This window comes from Bactrocera tryoni, chromosome 3 (genome assembly GCF_016617805.1).
Source record: "Bactrocera tryoni isolate S06 chromosome 3, CSIRO_BtryS06_freeze2, whole genome shotgun sequence".
Taxonomy (NCBI): domain Eukaryota; kingdom Metazoa; phylum Arthropoda; class Insecta; order Diptera; family Tephritidae; genus Bactrocera; species Bactrocera tryoni.
The window spans coordinates 79,245,761-79,264,638 of NC_052501.1; the positions used below are offsets into that span (position 1 = coordinate 79,245,761).

Below are 18,878 nucleotides of genomic sequence, written 5' to 3' on the forward strand. Positions count from 1 at the left end.
CGATTTTACTCGCATGAGAGAGATACATACATATGTTTAAAGTTTCAACACTTCGATTTTTTTTTGAGGAAATTATTTTTTTAAGTTCAACACTTTGATTTTTTTTCAAGAAATTCATTGCGAATAACCGGTGAATTTGCTCGCAAGAGATTTTTAAGTTTTAGTTTCAAACTCTTAAATTTTACTCGTAAGCGATTTTCTAAAACTTCATTTTAAATTTATTTTTTCAATTCTTTATATAATCGCGCTTTAATCATTCTAACTTCAATGCACTCTTAGATTTTTCTCGCATGTGATTTTTTCAAAACTTCAATTTTTTAATTTTTTTTTTTCAATTCAATCACACGTCTAAATCATTCTAACTTCAATATACTCTTCGACTTTACTCGCATGCGATTTTTTTAAATTTCGTTTCTTCAATTTTTTTTAATTCTATTCGCTATATAATCACGTTTAAATCATTCTAACGTCATCAGACTTACCTGCTTTGTCACCGAATCGATGAGTCGCACAAATATGTCCTGCTCCTGACGCGCACCTGTTTAAAAGAAGAGAGCGAAAAGGAGAATAAACCACAATAAATTTTATGAAAATATATTAACAAATATATATTTTAAAGTGGTTTTTAAAAAAATATAGTACATGATGGTTATCGCCGAGTTTTAGAACAGCGCGTGAATCATTCTTCCTTTTCGCTGTTTGGCGAAAATTGGAGATTCAAAGCAAGATGGATCTTTGTATAGAAGTTAACGCAAGTGCGGAAAGGTCTCTGAGCGACATTCATATAGGATGGGAAAGAAACGATTCTTTTGCACGCAGCTCACGACTTGCGTTCTTAGATCAAGTATTCTCTGGGTAGCCAAAAAACTTCCAATTGAACGTGAGAAGGCGGAACATGGTTGTGCGCTGGTTTTGGGAGCCGCCATATAAAAAAACCCTCAGTGAAAATAGTTGCTATAGTGTTTAGATATGAACGGTTCTCAAAAATAAGCAGACTCTCGGAGAGGAAAGGGTCCAAGAGTGTCGTATCGCCAAAAGGATGGTACTAGCGCAATTGAAGCAAAGTGTAGCCTACGCAAGTATAATTAATGCCCTTCCATCAAAATTATACAAAAATTTCGTTAGACGCACAACTTGAACAGAACAATATAAGAAAACCGAAATAAGTGAACCTAACCTCTTCTAGTACAAAAAAAAAATATTTCTTTGAAAACCTCTAAATTTTTATAGGTTAGTTTTTTTTTTACATATTTTAGGCATATTTACTATAGTTTAATCACTCACCATTCGCATAGAGCAACTGCAGCCGATATTGTATGCCATTATTTGTTTTTGTCGCATCCGATTCTGAATCCTTTTCGATAAAACCAATAAATGCGGTGCGTTCGATTTCAATCGGTTGCCCGGCACGATCGTATAACGCAATTACGAAGTGGAAAAAGTTTGATTTGCGTAAATTACTCGGCGGCTGTTTCTCGAAGTGAGCGCGACCAATGCCCAAACTGGAAAGAGGAAAAAGAAAATGTTAGATATATGAAAATTAAGGAAATTTTTTTTGTAATTTTGAAGTATAAGAAATACATAAAAATACAAATACATATAACAAAATTTACACTGAAGCAGTATAATAACCGACTTCAGCGCCGAAAAGCTGCAAAAAGCAAATTTATTGTTCCAAAACGTAGCATACCTTTACGCGCGCACATTTTATATATAGTATTCTTTAGTTTAAGCTAGCGTAATCAAATTTCCAATGCAAAATTCATGAAAAGGGTAAGGCAATAACTATTTATTAAACTATTTCTTAAAAAAGCCATTAACAAGGTGTGTTCCAGCAATTACTAATACAAGTTCTCGCATAGCCGATATAAGTTGTATGCATAATTGGCTATGAATGTATGGCCTTATCAGGCGATCAAGTAATCGACATTTAGGTATCCAAAGCAAGCGTAGTTTCACGTCATAAATTATGTCAAATTAATTGGTATGGACTGTGTCACTAATGACAGGCGACAAGCGCGCGAAGTAATGATAAATGTTTAATACACTGTTTTGGAAAAGTAATGAGAACAAATATGTAGTATAAGGGAAGACTGGTAAATAGATAGATTGTGAGGCCAGGTATACCATAACGGTATATAAGTTTACGGTAACAGTAATTTAATACAAAACACTATATTTTAGGGAAAAGCTGTGAACAGTGTGCTGGGAAATTATGTATTGATGGAAATAAAAATATTGAAAAATAAAAAATAATAAAAATTAAAAAAAATTATAATTAAAAAAATATTAAAATTACAAAAAACTTTAAAATATTTTTTTTAAAATATTAAAACAAAAAATATAAAAATATTAAAAATTAAAATAAAAAAAATTAAAAAAAAATTAAAAATTAAAATTAAAAAAATTAAACCTTAATAAAGTTTAAAAATGTGTCTGAAATAAACATTAAAAATAATTAAAAATGAAAAATAAAAAATTAAAAAGAATTAAAAATTAAAAAAAAAACAAATTAAATTAAAAAATTATAAAAAATTTAAAAAATTAAAAAAATTAAAACTTATAAAAGTTTAAAAATGTGTCAACGAAATAAACATTAAAAATTAAAAATGAAACAAAAAAAAAATTAGAAAAATTAAAAAATTAAAAAAAAAAAAATCAGAATTTAATTTTTTAAAAATAATAAAAATTTCATAAAAAACTAGTTCAAAAAGTTAAAATTGTCCGAATTAAAAAAAAAAAATTAAATAAAAAAATAAATAAAAAATTAAAAAAAAAAAAAAAAAAAAAAATAAAATTAAAAATTAAAATTAAAAAAATAGTCTGATATACATATGTAGGTGAAGTTTTTTTAAGTAAATATCAATGACAAATGTTGTTAGTTTACACGCTAACAAATTTACAATCATAGAACAATTCACAATAACGCTATCAAGAATATATTTTTATACTCTTTGAGGGTATATTAAGTTTGCCAAGTAGTTTGTAACACCCAGCAAAAAGCGTATGAAACCCCAAAAATTGTACATATACTTGTATATGATCGGAGTGCTGAGCAGAGTCGACTAAGCTTGGTCCGCCAGTATGTCTTTATATACGCGATTTCGACCCTTAATTTTTGAGATGTTGCTCTGAAATTTTGCTCATCTCATTTACTCCTCAAAAAGCCGCTTATTTGTTGGAACCGCCCATATTGGACCACTATAGCATATACATAGCTGCCGTACAAACTGGCCAATCAAAATCACGTACTTGTATGGAAAACTTTTTTATTTGATGAGATAACTTCACGAAATTTGGTGAAAAGTATTATCTAAGACAATAATGCACTCTTCGAAGAAATAGTTTAGATCGGATCATTATAGCATATAGCTGCCATACAAATTGACAATTCCCAATCACGTACTTGTATGGAAAACTTTTTTATTTCATGAGATATTTTAATCAAATTTGGTATGAACTATTACAGAGGGTAAGACTATAATTTGCGAAGATATTGTTCAGATCGAACTAATATAGCATATAGCTGCCATACAAACTGAACGCTCAAAATCCAAGATAAAGATTTTTTATACCCACTATGCCATAAAAAATGCACCTGTGTAGGGTATTATAGCTACGCTACAGTCGCAGCTAACAGTGTTTCATATTTTTTCACTGCGAAGGCCTTTAAGAGTTCATAACTCCAATAGTATATCCGTATTGCTAATACGCAAATATTTAAAGGCATATGGCTATATTATGCGTATATGTTTGTATGTATATATGTATAAATATACACATGTAAATGACTTTATGCACACATACATATGTATTTGTTATGTTCGACTATTTATGTGCGGTGTCCATGTCAAACAGACATGATAATTGCAATGAGTGGTTGCGCATATGTTAAATGTCAACAACTTGCCGGCACATGCATACAAACGCACACACACATGCATGCATTCAGAAAAATAAATATAGTCAGTATGATATGTACTGTAGCTATAGAGTGTGTGTATTACAAAAATGACCTTATGGGCTTGTAAACGCCTTCATACAAGTAAAACACAACAACAAGAACAACTGCAACATATTGACTATTTTTCCATGTCAAAGGATATCCAAAGGATAACGTTGAAGTCACAGCTACTCATTTGGTTATGAGGGGCACACATACCAGTATATTTTAGCTATAAAGGCAAAGCTAGCGTTTTTTTTTTTACTTTTCGCCAACGGTCTTTAGTCGCTCACACATACACCCGCACAGCTATGTATGTGAGCATACACCCCCACTCGCGCATTGCAAACAATTTAATTTAGAAAATGCCGTTTTTATCAGATTTTGTTATTTATTCATGGAAAATTGCACCAACGTAATACCGTTAGTTTCTTTTTTCTCAACTTTTTTAATTTTTCTGCGACACACTGCGGTTATTATTAAATAGTTGCATGACAAAATGCAAAATTACAGTCACTCCTTGTCGGACACACACACACTGACACATACATATGTACATGTACATCCATATATACAGACTTATATAGTTTTATGGAATTAAAAGGTATGCGAACGTTTTGTAATGAAGATTAAAATTTGTTATTTAGCAGCTGACAAAGGCATGCCAATGCTTGGCAAATAGCAGCCAAGTGGCGAATATTTCAAACAAAGCGTTTTTTGACTGTAACTTCCTTAAAAATAAAAATTGGTATTTAAAATTTTTTCATTAATTAATTTTTTTTATGCAATTTTTTTTTAATTTTACTTATTATTTTATTAATCTAATTTAATTTTTTTTACGAAAACATAATTTTTCTAGAAATTTTGTTAAATAATCCTTCATTTGAATTTCATTTTTAACTAAATAAATGTTTTTGTTATTATTTTAATTAAAGCTCAAAATGAAAACATACATAAAAATTTTATTAAATAATTTTTTATTTTTTTAAATAATTAAATAATGAAAAAAAATTTAATTTGTTATTTTAATAACGAAACCATGTTTTTTTTAGAAATTTTGTTCAAAGTATTTGTATTTAAAACTTTTTTATTAAAGCGAAAAAATATTTTTCTACAAATTTTATGAAATAACTTTTTTATTTAATTTTTTTATTACACTCAATTATGGCATTCCTGACGGAACATACTTTTTCTAGAAATTCGATTTTTTAATTAAAATCTTTTTAAAACGGAAACACACTTTTTTAGAAATTTCTTTAAATATGTATGTATGTATATGTATGTATGCATTTCCAGAAATTATATGAAATCACTTTTTTGTTACAATTTTTTTATTTAAATATAATTTATTTTTTATTTTAAATAATTTTTAATTTTCTTGAATATTTGATAATTTTATGATTTTCGAAACTATAAAATCGCTAAAATATAATTTTGAAATAAAACAATCAAAGACTAATTTTCTAACAAATTCCCAAGCAAATAAGATTATTTTTAAAATATGCGAAATTATAGAAAATAAAAATATAACAACAATACAAATTTGTTACAAAAATATTTAAAAATATAAAAAAACATGTTTAAGAAAATATTAAAAAACAATACTCTATTGACCTCTTTAAAAATAAAATATGATTAAAAAAATTACAAAAAAAAAATAAATATAGGTATTAAAAAAATGTGAAAAAAATATTTAAGAAAGTATGTATTAAAAAACTAAATATTTTAAAATATTTTGTTCCACTGACTCTTTAAAAATAAAATGTGAATTTTTTTAATAAAATTATTTAAAAAATTAAAAAAAATATTAAAAAAACAAATATTTAAAAAAAAGTATGTACATAGTTAAAAAAATGAAAAAAATATTTAAAGACAAATTTTTCTATCTGACTCTTTAAAAATAAAATGTGAATTTTTTTAATAAAAAATATTTAAAAAATTAAAAAGAAAAAATTTAAAAAATATTAAAAAAATTTAAAAATCATGTATTAAAAACAAAATATTTTAAAAAATTTTGTTCTACTGACTCTTTGAAAATAGAATGTGAATTTTTTTAATAAAAATATTCAAAAAATTAAAAAAAAATATTGAAAAATATTTCAAAAAACAAATATTTAAAAAAAGTATGTAATTAAAAAAATTAAAAAAATATTTTAAAAAAATTCTCTAATGACTCTTTAAAAATAAAATGTGATTTAAAACAAAATTAAATCTGAAAAAAAAAAATTTAAAAATTTTAAAAAAACAATGCTTTATTGATTGACCTTTCAAAAATAAATAGTTAAATTAAAAGAAAAAAAATATTTATTAAAATAGAGCATATAACGTAAGTCGTCGTTGTATTTTATTCATTATTTCCTATACAATTTACAACTAAACAAAATATTTGAGGCCATGACAACAAAAAATAAAAAATACTAAAAACATTGTTAATGATAACAAAGAACAAATTGTTTTTATTTATTAAAACAGTGTTTTTGGGACATAAGAAGGTAAGTTCACACGAAATTTCATGAAAGAAAACATTTTTTTTTGTAATAAAAATCTCCAAAACTGGGTTTTTTGAGTTTTTCACAGAAATTTTGAGGTTATGTGAAGAAGGCGCAAAGACTAAAGTTTCAGATCTTTTCATTATCTACAACTTTGCCATACAACTTTTTTCTCTAGGACTCACAATTTTGGCGCAAACCGAGATAAACCATTGGTAACCCTTAAGAATTCAACAACGCCCCACTCATTCCTCTACCCGACCTCAGATCACAGGTAAATTATTTTTCATTCAATATGTGTTACTTCTAGTTTTCGTTTCCGATGGGTTTGAACCTAACATGAATTTTTTGCTTATATAACATTTACAAAGGTTTCAACACTAGCCTATATACATACATTGTATCTAAGTATATAGTTATTAGGCTCAGGAGACTGTCTATAAAAGTAATGAAGTAACCAAGTATTATAAAAACAATATGCTATGCTAGTCAAATAAATATTAAATTAAATTTTTCCAGCGTTTACAATTACACAAACGCACATACATGCATATATGTATATTTGAGCGAAGCACCAGCTATAGAACGTCTCTTTTCTGCCCACCTTACACTTCATGGCAATTATAAAGCATACTTTTAATTTAATTGGCCGCTTACAATGGCAACAATAAAAGCAAAAGCCCTCACCTCCCGGCATAAGTGCTCACAACTACTCATTCGCCGGCTAATTTCTGACCTTTATACCACGTCGAACCACACATAACCACACTGAGTATCTTTGCGTGTGTGTGTGTGTTTCCGAGTATAAGCTCGTAAATCATAAAAATGTGTAAAACTTCAGTTGATTTATTATGCAAAATCGATAGTCGGCAGGCATTTTATTTTACATTTATTCAGCTGACAAAGTGGCTGCAACGGCGCTCGCTCGGCACACGCTCAGTAGTATGCTTGTACGTGGATGCATATGCACCGCTATATTTATATGGTCATATGTAATGCATTTTATTGCTCCAACATATGCGATTGCATAAGCAATTGCATTGCTGAATTTATTGACTGAAAGATATTGTGGCGAATGCCAGCACTGAGACAGCAAGAGGCCGCAAGCAGCGCTGCCTTGAAGAGGATGTGCGCAGCAAGTAGCAAAGTGCGAAGTAGCATTTTTGTATATTTTGCACTTAAATGTGCAGTATTTGTAAGATGTTAGGAAATTCTGTAATTTTTTTAATACATTAGACTATTGCGGAAGGCTTTAAAAATATCATTTTTATATAAAAAGAGAAAAAAATATTTTTTTGAATTTTTCGTACAAATTTTGAGGTTATGTGAAAAAGTTGTTGACACAAAAGTTGTAGATCTGTTCAATACCTACAACTTTGCCATATAACTTTTTTCTATTGAACTTGTAGTTTTGCCAGAAATCGACTTAAACCGTTGCTAACCCTAAAAAATACAACCACGAGAAGAGGAAGGGAAGGGGTCCTCTTACCGACCGTAGATCGCACGAAAACTATTTTTCCTTAAATTTTCTTTTTTTCTAACAATTTTATAAAATAGCTTTTTTTTTTGAAAATTTTTTTATGAAAATTTCAGCGTTGAGGCTCATTACTGGCTGAATGGCTGCGTCAATAAGCAAAATATGCGTTATTGGTCAGCCAACAATTCACACATACCTACATGAGTCACCATTGTATCACGGAAAAATTACGGTTTGGTGCGGTTTTGGCGGCGTCATTGGACCGTACTTCCGCCGTGTTGATCAAGACCGACACGTTAATGTGAATGGAAATCGCTACCGCTCATAACTAAAATTTTTGATAAGCGTATATTTTTGTTCCGAATTGGCTGCTATGGACTTGGACAAAATGTGGTTCCAACAGGACGGCACCACAAGCCTCACAGCGACTGTCACAAACTGAAAACTAAGTTTGGTGAACGTATTATCTCACGAAATGGCGCGGTTAATTCGTCGACGATTTGACGCCGTTAGACTATTTATTGTGGGGCTATGGTCAAGTCGACGATTTGACGCCGTTAGACTATTTCTTATGGGGCTATGGTCAAGGTCTCTGCCAACAAGCCAGCAACGTTTGATGAACTTCATCCGAATATCGAACGTTAAATTGCAGCAGTATCGGCCGATTTATGCTTGAAAACCGTCGAAAATTGGCTTCAGCGTCTGGACTTTGTGAGGTAAAGGCAGAAGCAATAAAATTTTTGAAAATAATTTTTATTTTTAAAACCTTCTGAAGTGTAATTTCCCTTTTTTAAGATGTACATAGGTGTACATTTGTTAATTAATTTTTTTTAATTTTCTTAATTTTTTTCTTCCGATCTAATGAAAAAAATTTTTCTTAATTCTTTTAAATTTTTTTCTAATTTTTTTAATTTTTTTTTAAATTCTTTTTTTGTAATTTCACTTTGTTCTCATTCGAAATATATTAAAAAATCTTAATTGCCTTGAGTTAGTGACAGAAGCAATAAAATTTTTATAATAATTTCTATTTCTAAGCGCTTCTGAAATGTAATTTATTTTTGTTTAAGATATAGGTGTATTTTTGTCATTTATTTTTTTTTTAATTTTTCTTAATTTTTTTACATTTTATTTAACTTTTTTTTTAATTTTTCTAATTTTCTTAATTTTTTTTAATTTTTAATTTTTTTTTTAAATTTTAATTTGTTTTTATTCGAGTTATATTAAACAAATTTTGAAGCAAAAAATATCCGTTCATTTTATTATGTTTTCTTTGCAGCAATTAAACCGCTTGCAAATTTTGCCTCCGGTGTTTGCTGAAAAAATAGCATTTACAGTTAATATTTATATGTATAATATATGTGTATACAATTAATAAAGCCTTTGTTCCACGCTGCACAATAAAAATATTTTTTATCTACATAAACTTATTGCCATTGTTTGATGATTTATACGTAGATATGTATGTACATATGTACATAAGTTATATGTGTATGTATGTACATAATAATTGTACATACGTATTTATGTACACATACAAATATATTTTGAAGCATATACATACTTTGAGCTTAATATATAATAGAAACTACTCATATTCAAAGAAAATTTGTATTTTGGTTACAAAATGGTTATAGATTGGTTATATAGTGGTTATATATTGGTTATAGATTGGTTATATCTGACAGTGGAAGCTGAAAATTGTATGCTACATATGTATGTATGTATATGTAACATGATCTAGTGAATCGTAAGCAATAAAAACTCGATTTCGATTTTTTATAAAATATATACATATAAGCATATGTATGTAGGCGCATATTAATGTTGATGTAGTCATTAATGTGTGCGTTATCTATAAATATTTGAGCACATGGCTTTGTTTCTGGTTTTGTTATACATACATATGTATACTCTTATTTAGCTCAGTTTTTGCTTTGTGAGTATGGAAAAAAATTTATAGAAAAAATAGAAACTGAGCAATATGTGCGGAGGCTGTGGTGCAAGCTCAAGCAATAATAAATGCAAAATTTCATGATTATATCTTAATAAATAAAATTTTTTTCATGCAAGTACATGATTTTGAAAGGTCAGTTTGTATGGCAGCTATATGCTATAGTGATCTTATATGAACGATTTTTTGGTATATTGTAGCAGTGCCTTAAGCAATAATACAAGCCAAATTTCATGAAGAAATCTGATCAAATAAAAAAGTTTTCCTTACAAAGACTTGATTTTGATACTTCAGTTTGTATGACAGCTATGTGCTATAGTGACCTGATCTAAACAGTTTGTTGTTATATTGCAGCGTTACTTTTGGCAATAATCTGTGCCAAATTTCATGAAGATATCTCATCAAATAAAAATGTTTTCCTTACAAAGACTTGATTTAATACTTCAGCTTATATGACAGCTATATTCCATAATAGTCCGATCTGAGCAATATCTTTGAATATTGTACCGTTACAAAGAACAATAATTCTTGCAAAATGTCATGAAGATATCTCATCAAATAAAAAAGTTTTCCTTACAAAGACTTGATGTAGATCATTCAATTTGTATGGCAGCTATATGCTATAGTGATCCGATCTAAACAATTTCTTGTGAGATTGTAGCCTTGCCTTGGAAAGTAATCTACACCAAAGCTTTCTATACAAGCACTTGATTCCGATCGTTCAGTTTGTATGGTAGCTACACGCTATAGTGATCCGATATCGACAATTTCGACAAATGAGCAGCTTCTTCGGAAGAAAGTAATGTGTGCAAAATTTCATAAGGATATCTCAAAAACTAAGGTACTAGTTGGCATATATAGTACATACGGACAGCTGGACTAGGCTAAATCGACTGAGCTTTTGTATGTAATTTACTTTAGTAAGTAGAAATTGTAACTGCTCGTCAATATTTACATATTTGGGTATCATATGTTTACATACGCATATTTCTGCACATATATGTATGTATACATACATACATACATATGTATAAACTCAATTGCTGCCCCCAAAATTTGACATTATTTTCTTTGTTCGCGCGTATTTGCCTTCCAACAGCAATGATTATAGTATGTATGTATATGTGTGTGTACATACATATACATATAGCTCATATAATGTAACTGTATAAGCACATGCACACTTTTTCCAACAAAAATACGAGTAATTTGGCGTCAAATTTAATTGCTCGCCAATTTGCCGCTGAATTTTTATAGATTTTTTGCACAAAAAAAAAAAATTTTTAAAGCCAAAATTTTTTTGGAGGATTTAAATATAGTATGTATATGTATATTTTTTTGTATTCATATATATTTTTCGCATTTATATATTTTTTCGCATTTATCTATATATCTTCGCATTTATAAATATGTATTTATACATTTTTATTCTTATTTATACATATTTTTCTCCTGCCACTTTTTAACTTGAAATTTTCCACTTTTGTTATGCTTTTCAAATAAATATTTATGTGCGTATGTGTATGTGTATCTACCTCAACGCCTTGTCTTGATTGTGATTTGCCGTCGCCAAATATAGAAGTCCCGCTGTCATCTTCTTCAAACGCTCACAACAACTACTACTGCTAGTTGGACTGCCAGAGGCACTCACACGCGCACTTTCGCTTTCACTAACAACTTCGTAAACGGAAATTTCGACGCTATTTTTTCTCGCTGGTGGAAACATCTCACGCTTCAAGCATCTCAATGAAAACTAACCAAACAAAAAAGCTTTCGCAGGACAAACAAACAAAATCCCTTTACCTTACACGTACACTCATGTAAATAATACTCAAAAAACACAAATAATACTCACACACACATTTGATAAACAACACACACAAACATACATATGTATATACAGAGTCTTATAGGCACACATACATACATACAGAGACGCCTACGCACACACAGCGAAACGCACGCCAAAATCGTAAGAAAACCCTTAGAAGAGCAATAAGCCGCCGCAGAACGCGCTTACAGCAAGGTATGCAATAAAAAAGGAAGCCAAAGTGAAAGTGAAAATAACAAGAAAACACTAAACATAACGTAAACAAGAAAATATTTTTTTTAACTCTAGAATACCCTTCACAAATAAAAAAGTTTCAATGAAAGAACTTGATATTGAGCGGTCAGTTTGTATGGCAGCTATATGCTATAGTGATGCGATCTGCACCATTTCTGATAAAATTATAGGGTTGACTTAGATAGTAATACGTGTCAAATTTCATGAAGATATCTCCTCATATGAAAAAGTTTTTCTTACAAGAACTTGATTTTGATCCTTCAGTTTGTATGGCACCTATATGCTATAGTGATTCGATCTGCACCATTTCTTCAGAAATTGAATTATTGCTCTAGGTAATAATTCACGCAAAATTTCCGAAAGATATCTCTTCATATGAAAAAGTTTTTCTTACAAAGACTTGATTTTGTTCGTTCAGTTTGTATGACAGCTATACGCTATAGTGGTTCGATTTAAATAATTTATTCAGAGATTATAGCGTTCTTTTGGACAATGATACACCTCAAATTTCATGAAGATATCTCTTCATATGAAAAAGTTTTTCTTACAAAGACTTGATTTTGTTCGTTCAGTTTGTATGGCGCTATATGATATAATGATACGATCTGAATCTGAACTTCGGAGATTGCATTATTACCTCAGATAATAATCTGTGCCAAATTTTGTGAAGATATCTTCTGAAATAAAAAAGTTTCCCCTACAAGGACATGATTTTGATACTTCAGGTTGTATGGCAGTTATATGCTATAGTAGTCCAATAACGGTGGTTCCAACAAATGAGCAGCTTCTTAAAAAGAAAAGGATGTGTGCAAAATTTCAAATCGATATCTCAAAAACTGAGGGAACTGAAGAGGTATATAGAGACGGAAAAGGCTCGACTCAGCTGAGGACGCTGCTCCTTTATATATCCATATACCTATTTTAAAGGATCTCCGACGTTTCCTTTTAGGAGTTAAGAACTTCTTGGCAAACTTAATATATGTATCTTATTCTGGGTATACAAATAATAATAACAACAACAAATATCAATAAATAAACTGCCGACATACATTTCACGGCTTTTGAGTCAAACGGCAAAGCACTTCATTATGAAGTGCGTATACACAATGCGATGCCCAAACAAACGTACGCTCATACATACATACAGCCAAACATTCATACAAACATACTGCCAAACACTCACACATACATGTTGCCAAACAAAGAGAATGCGAGAAGTAAACAGTTAATATACATAAGCTTGTGATATCTAACTTAACTAGCGTCGGCAGCGCAGATAATATGGAGTAGGCGTAGAGCAAACCCATACTCCTGGAGCAGAGAGTCACCAGCCAGCAAGCTGGCTCCAGAAAATGAAAAAGGGGATGAAAGTTGGCGCGAAAAGTGCCACAAATGGTTGCCAAGTGCGTCGGAAAGGAAATTTCGGAAACTGCTTGAGCGCCAAGTGAATAAATTTCGAAGTAATTTTGAGCACTTAATTGAGTGGAATTTTGAGTTTTCAGATTTGAGTGCAGTAGCTTAAAGTTAATAAATTTCGAAATAATTTTGAGTGTTTAATTGAGTGGGATTTTGAGTTTTTTAATTTGAGTGCGATTTTGAGTTTTTTTCTGAGTATTTGATTTGGAGTATATTTGCTGAGCGCGTTTACTTTATGACTTTCTGTTTAGTCAAATAAGCTTTGACGCCGCAAAAGCTACAAAATGACAAAATACATACATATATATGTACATACACACATACACATGCAAAGACACATTGGAGTGACGTTGGTATTTCTACCGGCGGCTTTCGAAAGGACGCCAACTTGCTGCTGTCTTCTGTTGCTTTTTTGGCCACATCGACAAAAAAAGTAAAACGCAATAAAACACACAGCCACTGCACGTGGTTCCATGGGGTCACATGTGACTTACTACCCGTGTGCGTGTGCGTGTGTGTGGGTAGCGCTTTAATTTTCGGGGGAGACTTTTGCGAGACGTTTCGCATTACAAATTCCCAACGGTAAAGGGTGGCATGCAGCCGCAGTGGCGTCGTTAGTTAGCGATCTTGTGGGGGGCGCAAGGGAGTGCGTTGTTGTGCGTAGCTCAGGGATGCTTTCAACTAACCGTAAATATGGCATGTGTGCGTGCATGGCAGGTAAACAAATTACGCGCATTTTCTCATTTTCATTTTCTAGAGTTCACTGCCACCATTTGCCGATTTGTTTGCTTCGCAATGGCGTTCAGCTGGTGGGCGAAGCGAGTTGCTTTGTTTTGATGTTGGATTTCCAATAAGAATGTATGCACATTTGTTTGAATGCAGGTTGTGAGAGTGTCAATTACTAATCAAGGCCGTGGGGCGCTTGTAAATTAAGACAAAATTAAATTTGAATAAATGTCGGCTTGTTTTGACTTAGAAATTATTTTTATTTTTACAACACTATTTATTCGCGATTTACATACTTACATACATATGTACTATGTATTTGCAGCGTTTTGAATTGTTATTTTAGAAGAAATAATATTCTAGTTGCAATATGAAATATAAAAATATGTAGTTTTCTTTATTGAATTTTATAATTAATTTTTCTTTAAAAAAAATATTTTTTATATTTTTTTCTTTTAAGAAATTTTCTTCTGTTACTTTTTATAATACGTCTGTATATACGCGAAATAGTCTCTCAGATTTTGAGTTATCGATATGAAATTTTGCAAACATCTTTTTATTTTTAGGACACTGCTCATTTGTTGAAATCGCTGATATCGGAGCACTTTAGCATACATATGTATGTATATGTAGCTGCCATACAAACTGAACGATCGGAAGCAAGTGCTTGTATTGAAAACTTTTTTATTTGATGAGCTATCCTCGCAAAATTTGGCATAGACTGTTGTCTAATACAACGCTAAAATCTTCGAAGCAATTGTTCAGATCGGAACACTATAGCATATAGCTGCCTAACAAATTTAGCAATCAAAATCGAGTTAAATGTATTGATATACCCTTTTATGCCATAAGAAATCCTAATGTGAAGGATATTATTATTTTTCAGTTAACGGTGTTTCTTGTTTTCTCTATTTAAAACAATAAATTAATGTTAGCAATAGTTGTTAGTGAAAAAATATTTAAAAAATTGGTCAGTCATAATATATTACTTTTATAATATTTTTTTATTCACAACTATATTGTTTTGATTTTAACGAGTTTATTTTTTATGATATTATTTACTATTCTTATTATTTAATTACAAAATTAGGCTTTTCAATTAAAAAAAAATTATTTATAAAATATTATTCGCTTTCTTACTTTTTTATTATTTATTGTTCTATTTCTTAATATACTTACTATTGTATATTAATACACAGTTTCGATTATAAAAAAAATTAATATAAATATTCCTCTAATTTTTTGATAAGTTGTTTTTTTATATAGTTTTAACACATTTAAAAAAAAGTAATTTTTATTATTTGATTTTTTTTTTTAATTTTATATTATTATTGAAAATATTCTTTAATACAGTTGTGTTTATAAAAAAATATTATAAAAAATATTTTTTATTATTTAATATTCTCTTCCGATCTAAAAATTGAATATAAATATTTCTTCGCAATTTTTGATTAGTTAATTTTTATTAAATTTTAACTCACTATTTGGAAAAAGCACTTTTTATTATTTATTTATTTGTTTTAATGTTATATTATTATTAAAACTATTTTTAGCACAGTTATGTTGTGATTAAATATTGTAACCCATTTTAATAGCCATTTAAAAAAAATGTATTTATATAAATTTATGTTAATTTTAATTTAACTATTCGGAGTAAAAAATGAGTTTAATAATTTTGATACTTAAATTACTTTTTCTTAAATTTTTGACCCATTTTAACAGTAATTTAAAAGGAAAAAATTAATTTTGTAATAACTTGACTGTTAATTAAATTATTGGATACAAATAAATATTTTTAAGTTTCGAATAATTTTTTAACATAATTTTTCTACCTTTTTTACAGCAATTTAAGCATAAAAATATTTATTTTTTTAAATTTTTTGAATTTCACTTTAATTATTCGACTAATTTTATTAACTATTTATTCGAAAATTTAATTTTTAACAGTTTTGATATTTTAATTACTTTTTTCCTAAATTTTTATACCCATTTTCATAGTAATTTAAGTAAAAAAATGTTATATTATTTTAAATAGCTTGACTTTTAATTAATTTATTGGATATACATAGGTAAATAATTATTTTAAAGTTTTGAATATTTTTTTGTTTAAATTTTTTGCTTATTTAAACAGCAATTAAATAGAAAAATATGTCTTTCCTTAAATTGTCTTATATTTTAATTTAGTTAATTTTAAAATTATAATTTTAGACTAATTTTATTAATTATATATTCGAAAAAAAATATTATTAATTATGGTACTTAAATTACATTTTCCTTAAATTTTTATACCCATTTTAAAGTAATTTATTATTAAAAAATACTTCTTTTCTTAAATTGTTTTAAAATTGTTAATTTTAAACTAATTTTATTAATTATTTATTAGGACAAATACGTTTTTTAATAATTTTAATACTTAAGTTACTTTTTCCTTAATTTTTTTACCCATTTTAACAGCAATGTAAATAAAAAAATTAGTCTTATGTTTTTTAATAAACTTGAATTTTAATTTAATTTTTGAATACTCACTCATTGGTTATAAAAATTATTGTAAAATTTTACATACAAATTATATTTTTAATTTTATTATTTCATTTTTTTTAATTATTAACATTTTTTTTTTTATTTTTTTCATTTCCGATTGTTAATAAAGATTAATTTAATTAGTTTGAATAATTTTATTCAATTTATACCCATTTTAACAGCAATTAAAAAGAAATTTTAATTTTTTAGTAAAGTAATTTTTGATTTAAAACCCATTTTAACAACCATTTAAATGGAAAAAATATATATTTTTTTGTTTTCTGTTTTAAGCAATTTTAATTTTATTTAATTATTTTTAACATTTTTATTCAATTTAATTTAATTAATTTTGATTTATTTTTAATTATTATTGATAAACATTTATTTTATTTTTTTTTAATTATTATCTATTAATAAAAATTAATTTAATTAGTTTGAATTATTTGAATATTGAATTTAAATAGAAACATTTTTTTTGTTTTATCTAATTAATTAATTTTAATTTTTATTTAGTTATCACAATTTTATTTAGTTGTTGTTATTAAAAATTAATTTAAATATTTAAAACAAGAACAAAATTAAAATTAATAAATTAAAAAAATATTGGTTTTTCACTGGTCTTTCTACGACGATTTTTTAAATTTCACTAGAAAAATATTTGAAATTTCAATTACTAAAATTCATTGCTGGAAGATTGAGACTTTTAAAGTTGCCTTTAGGTTTTTAATCATTTTCCCCTTCTACCGTAATAATTTATATGTATGTATGTACATATATAAAGACATATTTCCATAAAATTGCAGAATTTCAAGGAATACAAAAAAAATAATAATAATCCGTACAGCTTCTCAATATAATAATAATCTACTCAGCAACAAACCCACTCGCACACACACATAATCAATTTTCTCCTATACCAAACTGCATTAACCGCTAAGCTTATCTCCGCTATCAAAAAGCAACACAAAAATACCGCATGCTTCAAATATACCAATTTTATCACATTAAAACCAAAAAACAAGCCGCTCGCACTTACTTGGTCTGATCGATGACCGGCTGCATCCAGGCGCGCGCACCCAACGGCTCCTCCTTGAGCGATGTCATGGGGCCGCGCGGCTGATTCATATCCGCCGCGGTCGGTGGTAGGCCGAACATGAGGCCGCTGGCCGAACGTGGGCCCGTCGACGGATAGAGTTTGCGACCCCATTCCAGCTCGAGCGTGGGCCATGGTGTGGCCGAGCTAAAGCCCGGTACTGGTTCGTCGGAACGCAGCTTGAGGCCGTCACAAGCACGTAGGGGATGTGAAAAAGAGCAAATTGTTGGTGCGGGTGCGGGCGACGATGATTTCAAGAATTTCTAATTAAAGCGGCTTTTTTTATTTTGGTGATCAGCGTGTGGTTATGATTAGCACGCTAGTTTATTTTAGCACAAAACTAGTTCGTTTTAGCATAAAACTAAAATAACAACAACACTAAACGCGATAATTAGTTTAAAGCGCGCGTTTCAATTTTGAGTTAACTCTGCGCAGTTCCACATTTACAGTTATGACTTGCAATATTTACAGTTATGACTTTCGGCTTTTTAACACTTGGTCCCCTAGGGTACTACGTCACGCGCGTCAAAATTTTACACAAGCACTTTTCTGCCGCACAGTCACTGTCACCCAACAACAAACACTTGTCAGCACGCACTCAATCAATTGGTCAGTCGCACGCTCACCGCTGACGCATACGCAAATTCCTCGAATGATACCAGGAAATTTCTCAATATCGAATGCGATTTGACAACGGCGCTGATTTGTGCCGAAAATTGCATTGACGCTCGACTACGGTAGCACTGAAACCCGCTGAGAATTCGATATTTTTCCCCCGGTTCTGTGTGGGCACACAATAACAATAACAACAAAAATTGTAACAAAACAATTCAGCTTCTGAGCTCTGGCACTGTGTGTTTTTCGGCTCAAATATGTGTGACACTAACTCTCTTGCCTAAAGTTCTTGCGACAGCTGTACCGTCCCGAGTGGCTGTTAAACCCCAACTGAATCCCGCAGTGTGATGTTATGACCGGCAATGCTGCTACAACCACTGCTGCTGCTACGACCACTGCGGCGCTAGCACAATACCAGCGCACGACGAGCTCGGCACACGGCGCAACACGGCACAGAAGCAGCGAGCCAACGAGTCAAAACCAACCAGCCAGCCAGCGCCTCGGCACGGTCACAATGCGACGCAGCAGGCGACAGCAACGAGCCAACGAATCACCATTGGCGAGGGTTCAGGCGCAGCTCAGC

The 18,878-nt window shown here is 29.6% G+C and overlaps 1 protein-coding gene across 11 annotated transcripts in view; it reads right to left on the minus strand.

Moving 5' to 3' along the window:
* LOC120772584 (transcription factor collier) overlaps nucleotides 1-17,937 on the minus strand; it is an 87,463-nt gene extending 69,526 nt beyond the window's left edge. For 7 of the 11 annotated variants that reach the window (XR_005705076.1, XR_005705077.1, XR_005705075.1 and 4 more), the window contains exons 1-3: nucleotides 11,396-11,666; nucleotides 1,285-1,502; nucleotides 483-538 (exon numbers count right to left, since the gene is read on the minus strand). Coding sequence is in view for 5 of the 11 variants with exons in the window: in XM_040101288.1 (XP_039957222.1) it covers nucleotides 483-538; nucleotides 1,285-1,502; nucleotides 11,396-11,586 (465 nt within the window). In the remaining 6 variants the exon portion in view is untranslated. Of the gene's footprint in view, nucleotides 1-482; nucleotides 539-1,284; nucleotides 1,503-11,395; nucleotides 11,667-17,623 lie in introns of those variants that run through there. The other 4 variants (XR_005705078.1, XM_040101290.1, XM_040101291.1 and 1 more) reach the window with 3 other exon arrangements.
* Nucleotides 17,938-18,878: the final 941 nt, after the last annotated feature.